The 13,011-nt window shown below is 53.2% G+C and overlaps 1 protein-coding gene across 1 annotated transcript in view; it reads right to left on the reverse strand.

Annotated features, from left to right (window-relative positions):
• The window catches only part of Ephb2 (EPH receptor B2), a 180,867-nt gene that overhangs the window by 36,939 nt on the left and 130,917 nt on the right, over positions 1-13,011 (reverse strand). Inside the window, exons 4-5 of the mRNA XM_052177791.1 lie at positions 6,855-7,010; positions 4,744-5,079 (exon numbers count right to left, since the gene is read on the reverse strand). Coding sequence (XP_052033751.1) covers positions 4,744-5,079; positions 6,855-7,010 — 492 coding nt within the window. The remainder of the gene's footprint in view (positions 1-4,743; positions 5,080-6,854; positions 7,011-13,011) is intronic.

The raw sequence follows: 13,011 nt of genomic DNA on the forward strand, positions 1-13,011 counted from the left end.
CAGAGATCTGCGGAGGCCTCGAAACTGTGAGGTCCTACTGTGTGCAGCTGGAATTGGCTAAGCCTGTAGTGATCAGGCATGTAGTAATGCCACACGGTTGCTTATCCTTCTAGCCCTCTGCAAAAGCCCATTTCGCAGGCAGGGGAACTGAGGCCAAGAGAGTGAGGGCTGCCTTATAGCTGGGACCTCAGGTCAGAAATCTGATCTCAGGTCAGATCAGTCAGGCTCGGCACTGATGTCCTTTCTCCCATGTGACCTGCTGGGCTTGGAGGACAGGGTTAATCTATTGTTCACTGCTCAAGACTTTAAAAGGTGAAGTCACCTATCTGGCCACAGTAGAGACTCTTATCTGCAGGTGTCCTGCTACCCCTGGCCCTGATGACATTCAGATCCTGTGATCTCCTGCATGATGACTGTGGGCAAGTCCCTAACACAGTTTACAGCTCGTATCTATAAACTACCAAAGGACCTTTCAGCCCTGGGAGCGACTCCCGGATGAGGGCCTGACCTAGCATCTGCATTTACTGAACACGTGGTTCATGTGATGGTCTTCACGGTCACAGTGGATGCAGAAGGCCTATGCCAGGCAGCCTGGGTGGCACGGGGGACATTGGCTGAATTCCTCACCATAGCCCTGTGAGGAAGGAGGACTATAGGGAGTAGCAAGCAGATGTGATCTTATTTTGTAGACCAAAGCTACCTACAGGCAGGGGACAGCCAGGCTTGATTTGAGGCAGACATAGTGTCAACCTGGAATCCCAGGACTCCAGAAATAGAGGTAGGAGGATCAGAGGTTCAAGGTTATCCTCAGCTACATATTGAGTTCAAGGCTAGCCTGGCTATATGAGATCCTGCCTCTAAATCAATCAGTCAATCAGTAAGTCAGTCCATCAATCAAAGCCAGGTTTCCCCACCTGACTCCCATGTCTAGACCTTTCTCATCACCTCTAGAACCTGGTGAGTGTGGAGATGGTTGGGGGTGGGGTTGAGTATGAAAAGTTTAGAGACTATCCGGGCAGCCCTGAGGAATGGTCCCTGTGACTGAGATGTTTCCCTCTCCCCCTCCACGGCTATCCAGTTGTTCTGCTTGTCATTTGGATATCCACATAAATGCCACCTCTTCAAGGAGCTGTGCCTCGCCCTCTGGTCTCTCTGTGTGTCGGGTCAAGGGGCAGGATGGCCGTGTGGCAGAGGCTGAAGGTTCTGACAGCTGGGCCCAGTCCTGAGGTCTTTCATTCCCAGCCGGTGAGCCTGGGCATGTGGCTTGGCATTGCTTCTGGTATAAGCCCTGCACGCCCGGCCTGCTCTCCCCCCTCAGTCCCTGGGTACCACTAGTGTCTGGACAGAAGGCACTCTACAAAGGCAGAGTGTGGGTGGAGGCGCGTGACGGCTTTATGAAGTCGGAAGACAGCTCTGGTCCCAGTGACTGCCAGGGGACTGTGAAGAGAGCCCAGTGCTTGCCCAAACGAAAGGCTTTTTCCTTTTAAGGCAGTGAGCTAGATATTTATAAGTTGAATTTTAGGGTCTGTCCAAACCCACCACTGAATGCATCATCGGTCTGGGACGAGGTATCCCCCTCCCTCCCCAATGCTAGCTTTCTTGCAGTCTCCGGCGCCCCAAGCTCCTCTTGCTTGCGCGCTTCCCTGGACCTTCTATGAATGCTGCTGGACTGCTCCCTGTGGGGTGTCTCCGTCTGCATTCTGGGACAGCCTCCGTGAGGAAAAACAGACCGCTGCACGTGGGCGGTGATGGTGGGGCAGACAGACAGACGCATAATAATCAGAGACATAAAACTAAATTTTAGCACCAGGAATGCGAAGCCCTGACGCTGGGGCTGGGGAGAGGTATCTGCGTCAGGATTGTCAGTGAGGTGAGCTCAGGTCTGCAGGCAGGCCAGAGTCACATGTGCAAAGGCCCTGCGGCAGGAGGGCTCAGGGCTTAGGAGGAACAGTAGAACCCAGTCTGTCTACTACCCCCTGCATTGTTCTCCCTAGGGATAACAACTTCCTCTCTGCCTGATCCCATTCTTCAGTCTTTGGAGTTCAGCTCAAATGCTCACTGCAGGAAGCCTCTCACCCTATTCCTGGCTCTCATTCCGTGCAGCTGTGATACAGGCTCGGTATCTATGGTTTACCTTCTACCCATAGGGTAAGTCCTTACAGGCAGGACTGTTTGCTCCAGGCTGCAGGCTGCAGTTAGAGGCTATAGCAGTCCTAGGTTTAAATCAAGAGCTGAGCCCATTTAGTAGTGAGACATTTTTGTTTTGAAACAGGGGCTATCCTGAACTCTCTGAGTAGACCAGGTAGGCCTTGAACTCACAGAGATCCAACTGCCTCTGCCTTGAGAGTGCTGAGATTAAAGGTATGCACCACCATGCTGGGTAGTAGCAGGACTTCTTGGGATTGCCCCAGGTCTCTGTGCCTCAGCCCTACTCAGTGGTGGTGGTGGTGGTGGTGGTGGTGTGTGTGTGTGTGTGTGTGTGTGTGTCTAACCAGCTCCTAGCTGGGCTGTAAGATATACTCTTCTTGGGAAGGGCTTGGGACAGAGAAAAGTGGGAAAATGGGGTAAGGCCCAGAGTTCAAAGGAACTTGGGCTCAGTTGGGCTCAAGTTTCTCAGATTTGTCTGACAGCGAGATAAACAATCCTTAGACCCCACTCTGGCCTGGGTGCAGACCAGGAGTCTGTGTTCTGAAGATCTCCTGTCTGTTCCTAGCAGTGCATAGTTTGGTCAGGGGAACTGAGACCCAAATGAGGAAGAGACCTCCCGGGTCTGACGGAAGGCTCAGTCTTCAGTTCTTTGCCCAGGAACAGCAGGGCCCAGTCTCTGCAGGCAGAACACACCTCCCACCCCATCAATGCAGGGCCTTGGGCATGGGCTCACTGTGACTACTGAGGTGCTGGTGGGGTGTGGCTCTTGCCACACACTCGCCCTTCACCAAATGAGCCTGGGAGGGTACTGAGTCACAGCAAAGACTAGAGAGAGCCTACACATGGATGTCTGAGTAGCAGAGTGGGCCCCTCAAGAGGAGCCAGTGACTGACAGGGTCCCACAGTGAAGGAGAACACATACACTATTCCTGACTTCTGAGCTTTGAGGTGGTTTTGTTACACAGCGCTCTCGCAGTAGCAGCTGACCATTATACTAAGGACATAGCAAGCAAACGTCAAAGCTAGGATGGGAAGCCAGGCCTTCTGCTCCAACTCCTTCATCCTCCCATGTATGTGAGCAGTCAGGTGAGCTCATGTGTGGAGGTTAGAGGGTAACCTCGGGTCATTTGTTAGGTACTGTCCATCTCAGGCAGGGTCTCTCATTGGCTGTGGCCTGGACTCCTGGACTCCTGGACTGCTTGGCCAGTGCAGGAATCCTCCTGTCTAGGAATACTCCTGTCTCTGTCTCCCCAGCATTGGGACTATAAGCTCGTACAACTTCACTTAATCTCATGCCTATACAGTTAGCACTGTACCTACTGAGTCATCTGCCTGCCCCTCCTTCTGTTTCATTCCCGAGAACGCCCCCCCACCCCCTCCTCCCAGGAGTCCCTCTCCTCCATCTTGTTCTCTGAGCATGCCCAGTTTTAGACAGGAGGGGCCCTTCTCAGCAGCCCAGGCCCCGCCCTTTGCAGCTAAGCACCCATGCTGTTAGCAACAGCTCTTTCTCACCTTGAGCACCCAGTAGATGCTGGAGAGGCCCCCAGAGCCCCAGAGGAGCTCCAGAAATTTCCTTTCTGCCTTCTACTTGAAAAGCAATGTCTGATTCCTCTTCTGTAGCAAGGGCTCCAGCTGAGTTTTCTTAAACTAAGAGGGGCTCGCCACTGAGCCCCTGCGGGCTGTTGGAGATCTTGGCCAACAGCTGTAGCTTCCGAGAGTCTCTAAGTCTCCAATCTATTCCCATTCTAAGGATAGCTCCACGTTCTTATAGTAGTTCACTGTTCTAAACTGTTGGATGTGGGGTACATTTGTTACTTAGCATTATCATTACAGTCGCTGACTAGTGCACTCTCCACTTACACCTTTAGTCGGTTATATCCCATGGTCCCATGAGAAATGAGCCACAGGGCCCCAGGCAGATATCTCAGAAACAGTTACCCAAACATTCGGAATGACAGGGCCACATGTTCTGACACAGACCCATAATCACTAGACCCACTGTCACATTCTAGCACAGAAGTCTCTTAGCGCAGTCACACTTCCTGGCTTGTGACCTGACTTCTCTGGCTGCCAGCAGGGAGCCTAGGAAATGTTAGCAGTTCTTCTTTCTTCCCTAGGGTATCCTCCATCTCTTTCCTGAGTTCCCTTAGTGCTACAAACTCCAGCTACCTCCTTCAGGAAGCCTTCCTGGCTTGGCCTGAACCTCTGCCTGCAAGATCCCTGTGCATTCCCTATGAAGAACAAGCTGAGGTGTGGCCTGCTTCTCTCCTGTTGCTTATGACTCTGCCGGGGGAAGAGATCACTATTCAGCAAAGTGAATAGACCCTTGGAGTGTTCAATCACAGGCAAACCTTTTAAAAAATCAAATCCAGGTCCTACACATGCTAGGCAAATACTACTACTGAGCCCCAGCCCCAGACAAAGCTGTTGATTTTTTGGAGACAGCTATTTAGCTATTTAGCCCAGGCTACCCTCAAATTCATGATTCCCTTGCCCCAGTCTCCCCAGTGCTAGGATAAGAGACGGACACTATTGTCTTAGGGTATGGCATATCACAGAGGGACAGTCCCCTCCCCGTGTTCCCGTGGGGCTCACCTGCTTGGTTGGTGGTGATGTTCACAGAGGCGAACTGAGGTGAGAAGGGACTCTGGTCGGTGACCCCATTCACGGCCTGGATCTCGAAGGTGTACTGCGTGTGTGCCAGCAGGTCACTGATGTAGATGCGCGGCTCAGTCAGGCCCAGCTGGCGGGGCGCATACTGCACATTGTCCCCGCAACGTGTACAGGCACCCCGACCTGAGCCACAGCTCTTGCAGATGATGTTGTAAACAAGGTCCTCCCGACCCCCCGAGTCTCTGGGCGGGGTCCACTCTAGCATGAGGGACGTCTCATTGACGCTGGAGATCACAGCTTGGGGCGCAGAGGGGATGGCTAGGGAGGGGACAGGAGAATCAGTGGAGGCTGTGGAGACTGTCCACACCCCAGATCCCACCCCCTAAAAGACTTCCTTTAAATTTTTCCATCTATCCAAAGAAGCTTCTAGAATATGTTAACTTGCTGTGTGTCAGTATCTGCTTTACCAAGGGTTCCAGCCTCTTCTGTATTTGTTCCCGGAAACTGTTTTCATATTTGGGGTGACACATGCATGCTAACAGTTTCCCCCTCACACCTTCCTTCCTGTGTGCTGTGTGTGTGCCCCAGGAAGATGAGATCAGAGGACAACTTTGTGGAGTCGCTTCTCTCCTGCCTTTGTGGGTTCCGTTGATTGATATCAGGTCACTGGGCTTTTGGGGTAAGCCCCTTCACTCAGGGAGCCATCTTGCTGGCCTCTTCCCTCTAGAGCCCAGGGGATAGGGATATGTCTATCTGAAAGACAACACTCTGGGATTGAGTGCCAGTCACTAACCAAGAGCAGAAGTTGTGGAGTAGGGTATCTTATGTGTGTGCGTGCATGTGAGTGTGTGCATGTATTGCATCTGAGTGTGGTGTGTGCATGCATATGAGTGTATATACAGGTGCATGCATGTGTGTATGAGCATGTGTTGCATGTGAGCATGTAGGTGTGTTGCATGCATGTGAGGGTGTGGGCATGTTACATGCATGTGAGGGTGTGGGTGTGCTGCATGCATATGAGGGTGTGGGTGTGTTGCATGCATATGAGGGTGTGGGTGTGTTGCATGCATATGAGGATGTGGGCATGTTGCATGCATATGAGGGTATGGGCGTGTTACATGCATGTGAGGGTGTGGGTGTGTGCATGCCCGTGTGGAGGTCAGAGCAAAGGATCGAATATCTTTCTATCGATCTCTATCATTCTCTGCCTTGCTTTGAGGCAGGGTCTCCCACTGACCTGAAGCTCACTATTCCACAAGGCTGGCTGGTTAGCTAGCTCCTGGATCAGCCAGTCTCTGCCCTCCCCACCCCCGGTGTCCTACCTTTTACATGGATGCTAGGGATTTGAACTCAGGTCCTCATGTTGTAGAGCAAGTGCCCTTACCCACTGAGCCACTCCCCTCCAAGATCTCTAGAGTTATGCATGGAGATATATGGTTATATTATGACTTTTTCTCCTTTCTTCTGCCTAGACTCTGTGTGTGTGTGTGTGTATCTGTGTGTGTCTCTGTGTGTGTGGTGTGTGTGTCTGTGTGTGTCTGGTGTGTGTGTCTTTCTGTGTGTGTCTGTGTGTATATGTGTATGTCTGTGTATGTATGTGGTATGTCTGTGTGTTTGTGTGTGTCTGTGTGTGTATGTGGTGTGTGTGTGTATGTGGTGTGTTTCTGTGTGTGTGTGTGTGTGTGTGCAGAACTTCAGCTGCAGTATTAGAAATGACCTTAAGGGGAAAGTCACATGCCTTAGAGGCCATCATGAAGTCACCTTTCTGACCCCTTTGAGCCCCTTTAACATGGCAGAACAGGTGTGTTTGGTCTAAGTCACTGGGACCAGCTCTGGGAATGTCATCCCTGACGGAGGGAGGGGCTAGAACACTACTCAGCTTGGGCACCAAGCAGCCTCTGCTGTAGGTGTCACCTGGCTCTTCCGCCAAGCCTCCTCCTGCCCCTCTGTGAGTCAAGACCTTGGCTTTATCCTCACATGACTAAGTGGAAGGGGTGCAGGCCATGTGCCTCCCCAGAACCAGCTCCCCCATCCCCCAAGGTGCTTGGCCGCTCTGTGGCCATTCCCCTTGCTGGGGGCGGGAGAAGACGTACTTGTGCAAGGCATGTCTAGAGGGTCCAGGTCGGCCCTGTAGTAGCCATTGCGGCATACGCAGTTGGTGGCACCCTCGGAGGTGGTGCGGCTGTTGATGGGACAGTGGGTGCAGGCTTCGTCCCCTTGGTTGGCCTTGAAGGTTCCTGATGGACAGCCTGGGAAAGAACACAGGGAGGGTCACCAAGGAGCCCAGGTGAGATAGAGAGAGACTGAAGTATGAGGAGATACCGCTAGCCTCGATCCCAGAGACCTGAAGTTCTGGGGCCTCAGGACCAGCTTGGCAGCCTGGATCTGGCCCACAGTTCTAGAAGACCTGTTTATTTTGTCCTTGAAGTTGCCTGTGGATTCAGCACCCTCAGAACTCTCCCTTCATTGTGCTGGCCCACCTCTGCCTCAGCCTGGGAGGGCTTGGTGGAGTCTGGATTCCTAACCTGTTGGCTGCGAACTAGCCTGTAACTAGGTAACTGGGCTCTAGATCACAGACATGGTTTGTTATAGACCTGTTGTTATACATATAAGTACACCATTGCTCTCCTCAGACACATCAGAAGAGGGCATCAGATCCCATTACAGATGGTTGTGAGCCACCATGTGGTTGCTGGGAATTGAACTCAGGACCTCTGGAAGAACAGACAGTGCTCTTAACCACTGAGCCATGTCTCCAGTCCCGTCTGACCATTTTCTTAGCTACCCCAGAACTGAAGCTGTACCTTGTTGACTGTTGCTTGCCCTCTGCCTAGCCTAGAAGCTGGTATTCAGCAAGTGCTGTATAAATGCTTCAGTGGGAAGAGAGCTTTAGAGAAGATGAAGTTGGGTTGGCAGTGAGCATGGTTTATAGGGAGCAGGCCGCCTGCTGCCTCCACAGCCACCTGGGTATGCCGACTTCCGCGTCTGTAAAACTTAGTGCTGCTGAGAGCGTTTCCTGTGCAAAGGAGCTGGAACAATCCTGACACAGGTACACAGTTATCTGCTCAAAACCAGGCTGCTGAGTGACCATGGATGTGTCAGCTGACCTCTCTGTGCGGCAGTGTCTTTACTGGTAAAAAAAAAATTTCCGGCCACACAACGTGGCTATGAAGTTACAGGGAACAGAGTACACGTTACAGGGTGGAGGAGCGGTTCTGCTCAGTACCAAGCCGAGCACAACTCCCAACGGAAACAGCCCCTCTCAGGCCTGTCCCTCCTGCTTGCTTCCAGGACACAGGCCAGCAAAGCTGGTGACCAAGCTAATCAACGGCCACCGTGGCTCATGCTATCCTGACCAGGCCCTGTAGGACCACAACGGGTTAAAATGGACTTCATCACAAACAAGCAGGCTTCAGCATCTCCAGTGACAGTGTAATCCCATGGTAGAGATGGGGTAGGGGTATGGGGGTGTGGGGGTGTGGGGTGTGGGGGTGTGGGGTGTCGATGTGTGTGCTCCTAACTAACAAGCATACAGCAACAGTTCTGAGTTCCCTGGAGTGTTAGCGCCGTCCTAGGATTTGGTCCAGACAGTCTTTGGAAACGTACTGAGCCTGAGCTAGCAGTCACTCTGCCTCTTCTGCATCCAGACGGAGTTAAAACATAGAGAGGGAAAGCCACTGTCTGGGGACCTGGCTTTGGCCGCAGAGCTGGGTCAGCCCCAGGCCATCTGGCTCAGAGGCCTCGTCTGTCTGCACCCTGCCTTAAGAGTCCAGAGTGACTCCCTTTCTCACCCGCGGTCCCCACATCTTAGTGGGGAGCAGATGGATCAACAGTTGCTACTCTGGGCATCTCTGTAGTTCTGGCTTCGTGGACCCGACTCCTCCTCAGTCACCAGTCCTCACGGTTGTGGACCAAGATTGGGCCACCATCTTGGCATGGCCCGGGGATCTGAGGCTATCCAGGCGTAGCGGCTGTGGACTGGCACTGGCCCAGGGCTAGCCTCTCGGAGTTTGTGTCCTTCTCTGCAGATGGGAACTTGGGGGCTTGTGGGAGGGTCTGAGGCTGTCCTACCGATACCAAAGGATTTGGCCTCAAGCTCGGACTCCCCCTGGCTCCCTCATCAGAGCATGTACAACTCTCAGTGCCTGCTCCATCTGCTGGCCAGTTCCCAGCTGCCTGGCAGGTGGCTGCTCTCTCCTCTCTGTGCCATGCCAACCCTCCATCTGGACCATCTTCCCAGCTGCTGAGCTGGGCTATCGTGTCCTGGGCCACCCTGACCTGCGCTGGTTCCCCAGTTACCTCTCCACCAGCCATCCTCAGTTCCTCAACTTCCTCAAACCTCTTCGTCTTCAACCTGGGAGGTCACTTCACACTCTGGCCAGTCCCCAAGACCGCTCCCCCATCTTCCCCGCCTCTGCACCTCCTCTCCTCCCACCCCCTGCAGCCTCACAATTACCAGGTCTTCCCTCCACAACGGGGGTCCCATGCCTGCCTCTTCTTGGCCATCTCCCACCCCGCAGGCATCTAGAAAGCTCTTCCCACTCACTCCTTGGCATCGCAGGGCCATCTGGCCTTCTCCTGCCCAAATCTCCCCAACCGGCTTTCTAAAATACAAGTTGTTCCACGTTATACCGAAAGAGGCACAGAGGCAGACAATGGAATATTATTTGGTCACAAAAAGGAACGAGGCCCTGTACGCGCTCCCACTGGGGAGCCTTGAAAACATTGTACTCTCTCAAAGAAGCCAGTTACAAAAGTAGGATTCCATTTATAGGAAAAAGGCTCGGGAGAGACACATCTGAAGAGACAGGAAGTCGATGTGTGGCTGACAGGGGAGAATGGGAAACCTGCTAATGGATGACAGGCTTACCTCGGGGGTCACGAGAACATTCTGAAATTGACTGTGGCAGTGTGTGCATGGCCCCGGGAATGCACTAAAACCCCTGCGTGCACCCTTTGGGGCAGGTAAACGCACAGGTGTGTGCTCAATGCCTCCCCGTGCAGCTGCTCTCTCAAATGCCACCCCGGGAAGCCCAAACTCTTCAGGGCCCCTGTAGACCTCATGCTAGGTCCTGCCCATCTCTCCTGCCTTGATGTTTCACCCCTCTATATTCATCCACATGTGGTGCCCACACCAGGCTTCCTGCCCTTGCCGCCTGGGTTGCCCTCCCTTGGTCATGGGGCCAACGGGACCTACTCCAGGAAGTTTTCCTGAGCGTCTGTCTGTTTTAATGGCTTTCTAAGAGAATCTATGTGCCAGGCTGGGCTGTTTATCTTAGAGGTCTTGCCAGTCACTAGGATGGACGAATGAGCGTTGGGAAGAACACCAGCTCAAGACTTCTGTTAGCATTTGGGGAAACTGAGGCTCAGGAAAAAGGAGACAGACAAAGCTCTTAAGACTTAGTTCCTTCTTCTCCCCTGAACCCCCAAGTGAGAGGTATGGGCTGGCCCTTACCCCCTAACCTTTAGACATCACATGCAACAGCTCAGGAAGATGAGGCCTGGGTGCAGAACAAGCATCTCAACATGCCCGTGCCCAGGGACCTCCCTGCCCAACCTTTGTCCCTGCTAGCTCTCCACAGTTAACACAGGGATCCACTGGACACTTGCTCAGTGGGCTAAACACTGTTAAACTCAGAATAAATCCACGAGGCCCAGCAGCTCAACTCTAAGTGTCTCCTGGTGCTTAGGCAGGGCTCTGACAATGGTTCCCGACAGTAGCTTAGCTTCCAGGCACCTGCTAAGCTGTACCTCCTGTCTGGTGCTCTGTCTAATCTACTCAAAGGACAGTAAGACTACTCTTAAAATGCTAAAACAGTGCTGGGCCCTGCCTTGGACTCTGCTTCCCTTCAGTGACCCTTAGCTTGTGCCAACATTAGAAAGCAGCCCGGGGTCTTGCAGGCTGTGTGTGTGTGTGTGTGTGTGTGTATCATCCCTTCCCTGTCACTCCCAGCCCCTAGTGGGACCCCAGGAGGTGTTGGTGTTGGTTGGCTGAACAGAGATTGCTTCACAGGACTGAGAAGCAGGGAGAGGTGCCGGGGCCACCAGCATCGATCTTCATGACCCATCAGACCCCGTCAGTGCATAGGCGGACTCATGCCTGCCGCTTGCTCTCTCTGACTTCTGAACCTGTCTGCTAAGGTGACCGGATTTTTTTCTAGTTCTTAAATTCAAAGTCTCGAGTCCCCAGTGGGGGACTCAAAGTCTGAGGCCAGTAGGGAGGAGGGTTTCGCAGTCTCACTGGATGCTCGCTTTGTTCCTCCTGTAGCCCAGGCTTGGAACTCACCGTGTAGCTGAAGATGACCTTGAACTTCTAATCCTCCTGGCTCCCTCCCGCGTGATAGGATTATGGTGTGTATGCCACCACACCTGACTTATTCGGCGCCATGTGCATGATTGGCAAACATTCTACTAGCGGAGCCACATCTCCGTCCTACTCCCACCAGACGCTTCTCCAGCTCTGCGGCCCCTCTTATCCAATCACAGGCACTTTGGTACAGCCTGCTCCTTTCTCCTGAGAGCATCTCCGGTACCCCCTCTCAACACAGACCCTGCTCTGTCTCCAATGGTGGCTGCCAAACCAACCAGCTGGCTAGCCAGGGAGAAGCCCCACTCACGTTTGTGTTCCTGTATTGTGTGCGCTTCCTTGAGAGCCAATTCCGTGTCACCGGACTGAGGTCAGGGCCGCTGTGCTGCTAGAGGTGTGCACAGCTGGCTCTTCTAAGCTCTCTGGTACAAACCAGGGCCAGTCCCACTGGGCAAGATGACACGGCTGGTGCGTGGTGGATGGGGCACGCTGAGCCTCAGCACCCACACATAGTAGGTGTGCCAGTGGATTCCACTAGAAGGGTGAGCAGCTCCCAGGGGTCAGATGGAAGGATCCAGACAAAGTGCCTGAACTCAGGGTTTGTTATTTGGGACACCGGGGACTCAAAGTCCCCCCCAGCAAGCTGTAACAACAGAACGGCCATTTTCCAGAGCCTTCCCTGGGCTGGGCCAGTGCTCTGGCGTGGGCTGGGTTCTCTCATTTGAGTCTTGTCATTGTGCGCCAGTGTTGGTAGATTAATCGTTTGGATTTTATGGAAAAGGAACCTGGGGGCAGCAAATGACTTATTGAGTAAGACACCTAACAATCATGTTGATTCCTGGGACCCACATGGTGGAAGGATAGACCCAATACCAGCAGGTTGTCCTTTGATCTCCCCACATGTACACCTTGGCAGGAACACCCCAACACACACACACACACACACACACACACACACACACACACACACACAGGAAAAAGAAAAGGAGCTGGGTGGAGGTGGCTCATGCCTTTAATCCCAGCACTTAGGAGCCAGAGGCATGCAAATTCCTTTGTTAGAGGCTAGCCTGGTCTACAGTGTGAGTTCCAGGACAGCCGGGGCTACATAAAGAAACCTTGCCTTAAAAAAAAAAATCCAAAGAAACCTAGGCTCAAAGGGGTGACCAGCCACCTTAAGGCCACATAGCTAGAAAATGGCAGGGTTAGACTTCTCCTTTGAGTAATTCTGAAACCTCGTGCGTAAATACCACCAGTCAAGGAAACCATCACAAGGTCAAGCATCAAATGCCAGGGTTGGAGACTATCTTATTGAGGACGATCACCCAGCAGGGCAGAAGCAGGGCTCTGCCCTCCAGCCTAGGACATCAGCCCAGGCAGCCAGTCTGCTTCTGCCTTCTGCAGATGCCCAGGGTGCTTGGCCAGGCGAGCGGATGGCGGACAGCCGGAGACAGGAGGGGGATTGTAAGAAAACAGATTTTTTCCCCGCCTGCCCCCTGGGCTCCGGGGATAGGTGATAATTGACCAAGTAAGGCCCAAGCCGGTCGAGGCAGGGCTCCATCTGGGCCTGGCATGGTGGGTCTGCTAATTGGCACCAAGTGATCCTTGGTGGCTGGTCTGCCGCTTCTGCCCCTTCTTCAGGGGGATGCTGGTTTAGTCCCAAAGATGACTGATGCCATTTGGAATCAAGTGTTTAGTCAGGCCTGATGTTCTGTGTGGGTCGGGGGAGGGGCAGTGCCGGGAAAGAGTTTCATTCTTGGGGGTACTTTGCACAGAAGGCTCTAGGTGACATTGGAAAAGGCCTCCCCCTCCCTGAGCAGAGCTCTGATGAGTTTGAATTGGGGCATGGACTGTCAAGTTGGTGCTGGTCTGGTCCAACCCCTTGTTCACTGTGTGACCTCAGGCTAATTACCTCACCTCATTGGGCCTTCCTTTTGTGAGGGAGC

The sequence above is a fragment of the Apodemus sylvaticus genome, chromosome 3 (assembly GCF_947179515.1).
Source record: "Apodemus sylvaticus chromosome 3, mApoSyl1.1, whole genome shotgun sequence".
Lineage (NCBI taxonomy): Eukaryota > Metazoa > Chordata > Mammalia > Rodentia > Muridae > Apodemus > Apodemus sylvaticus.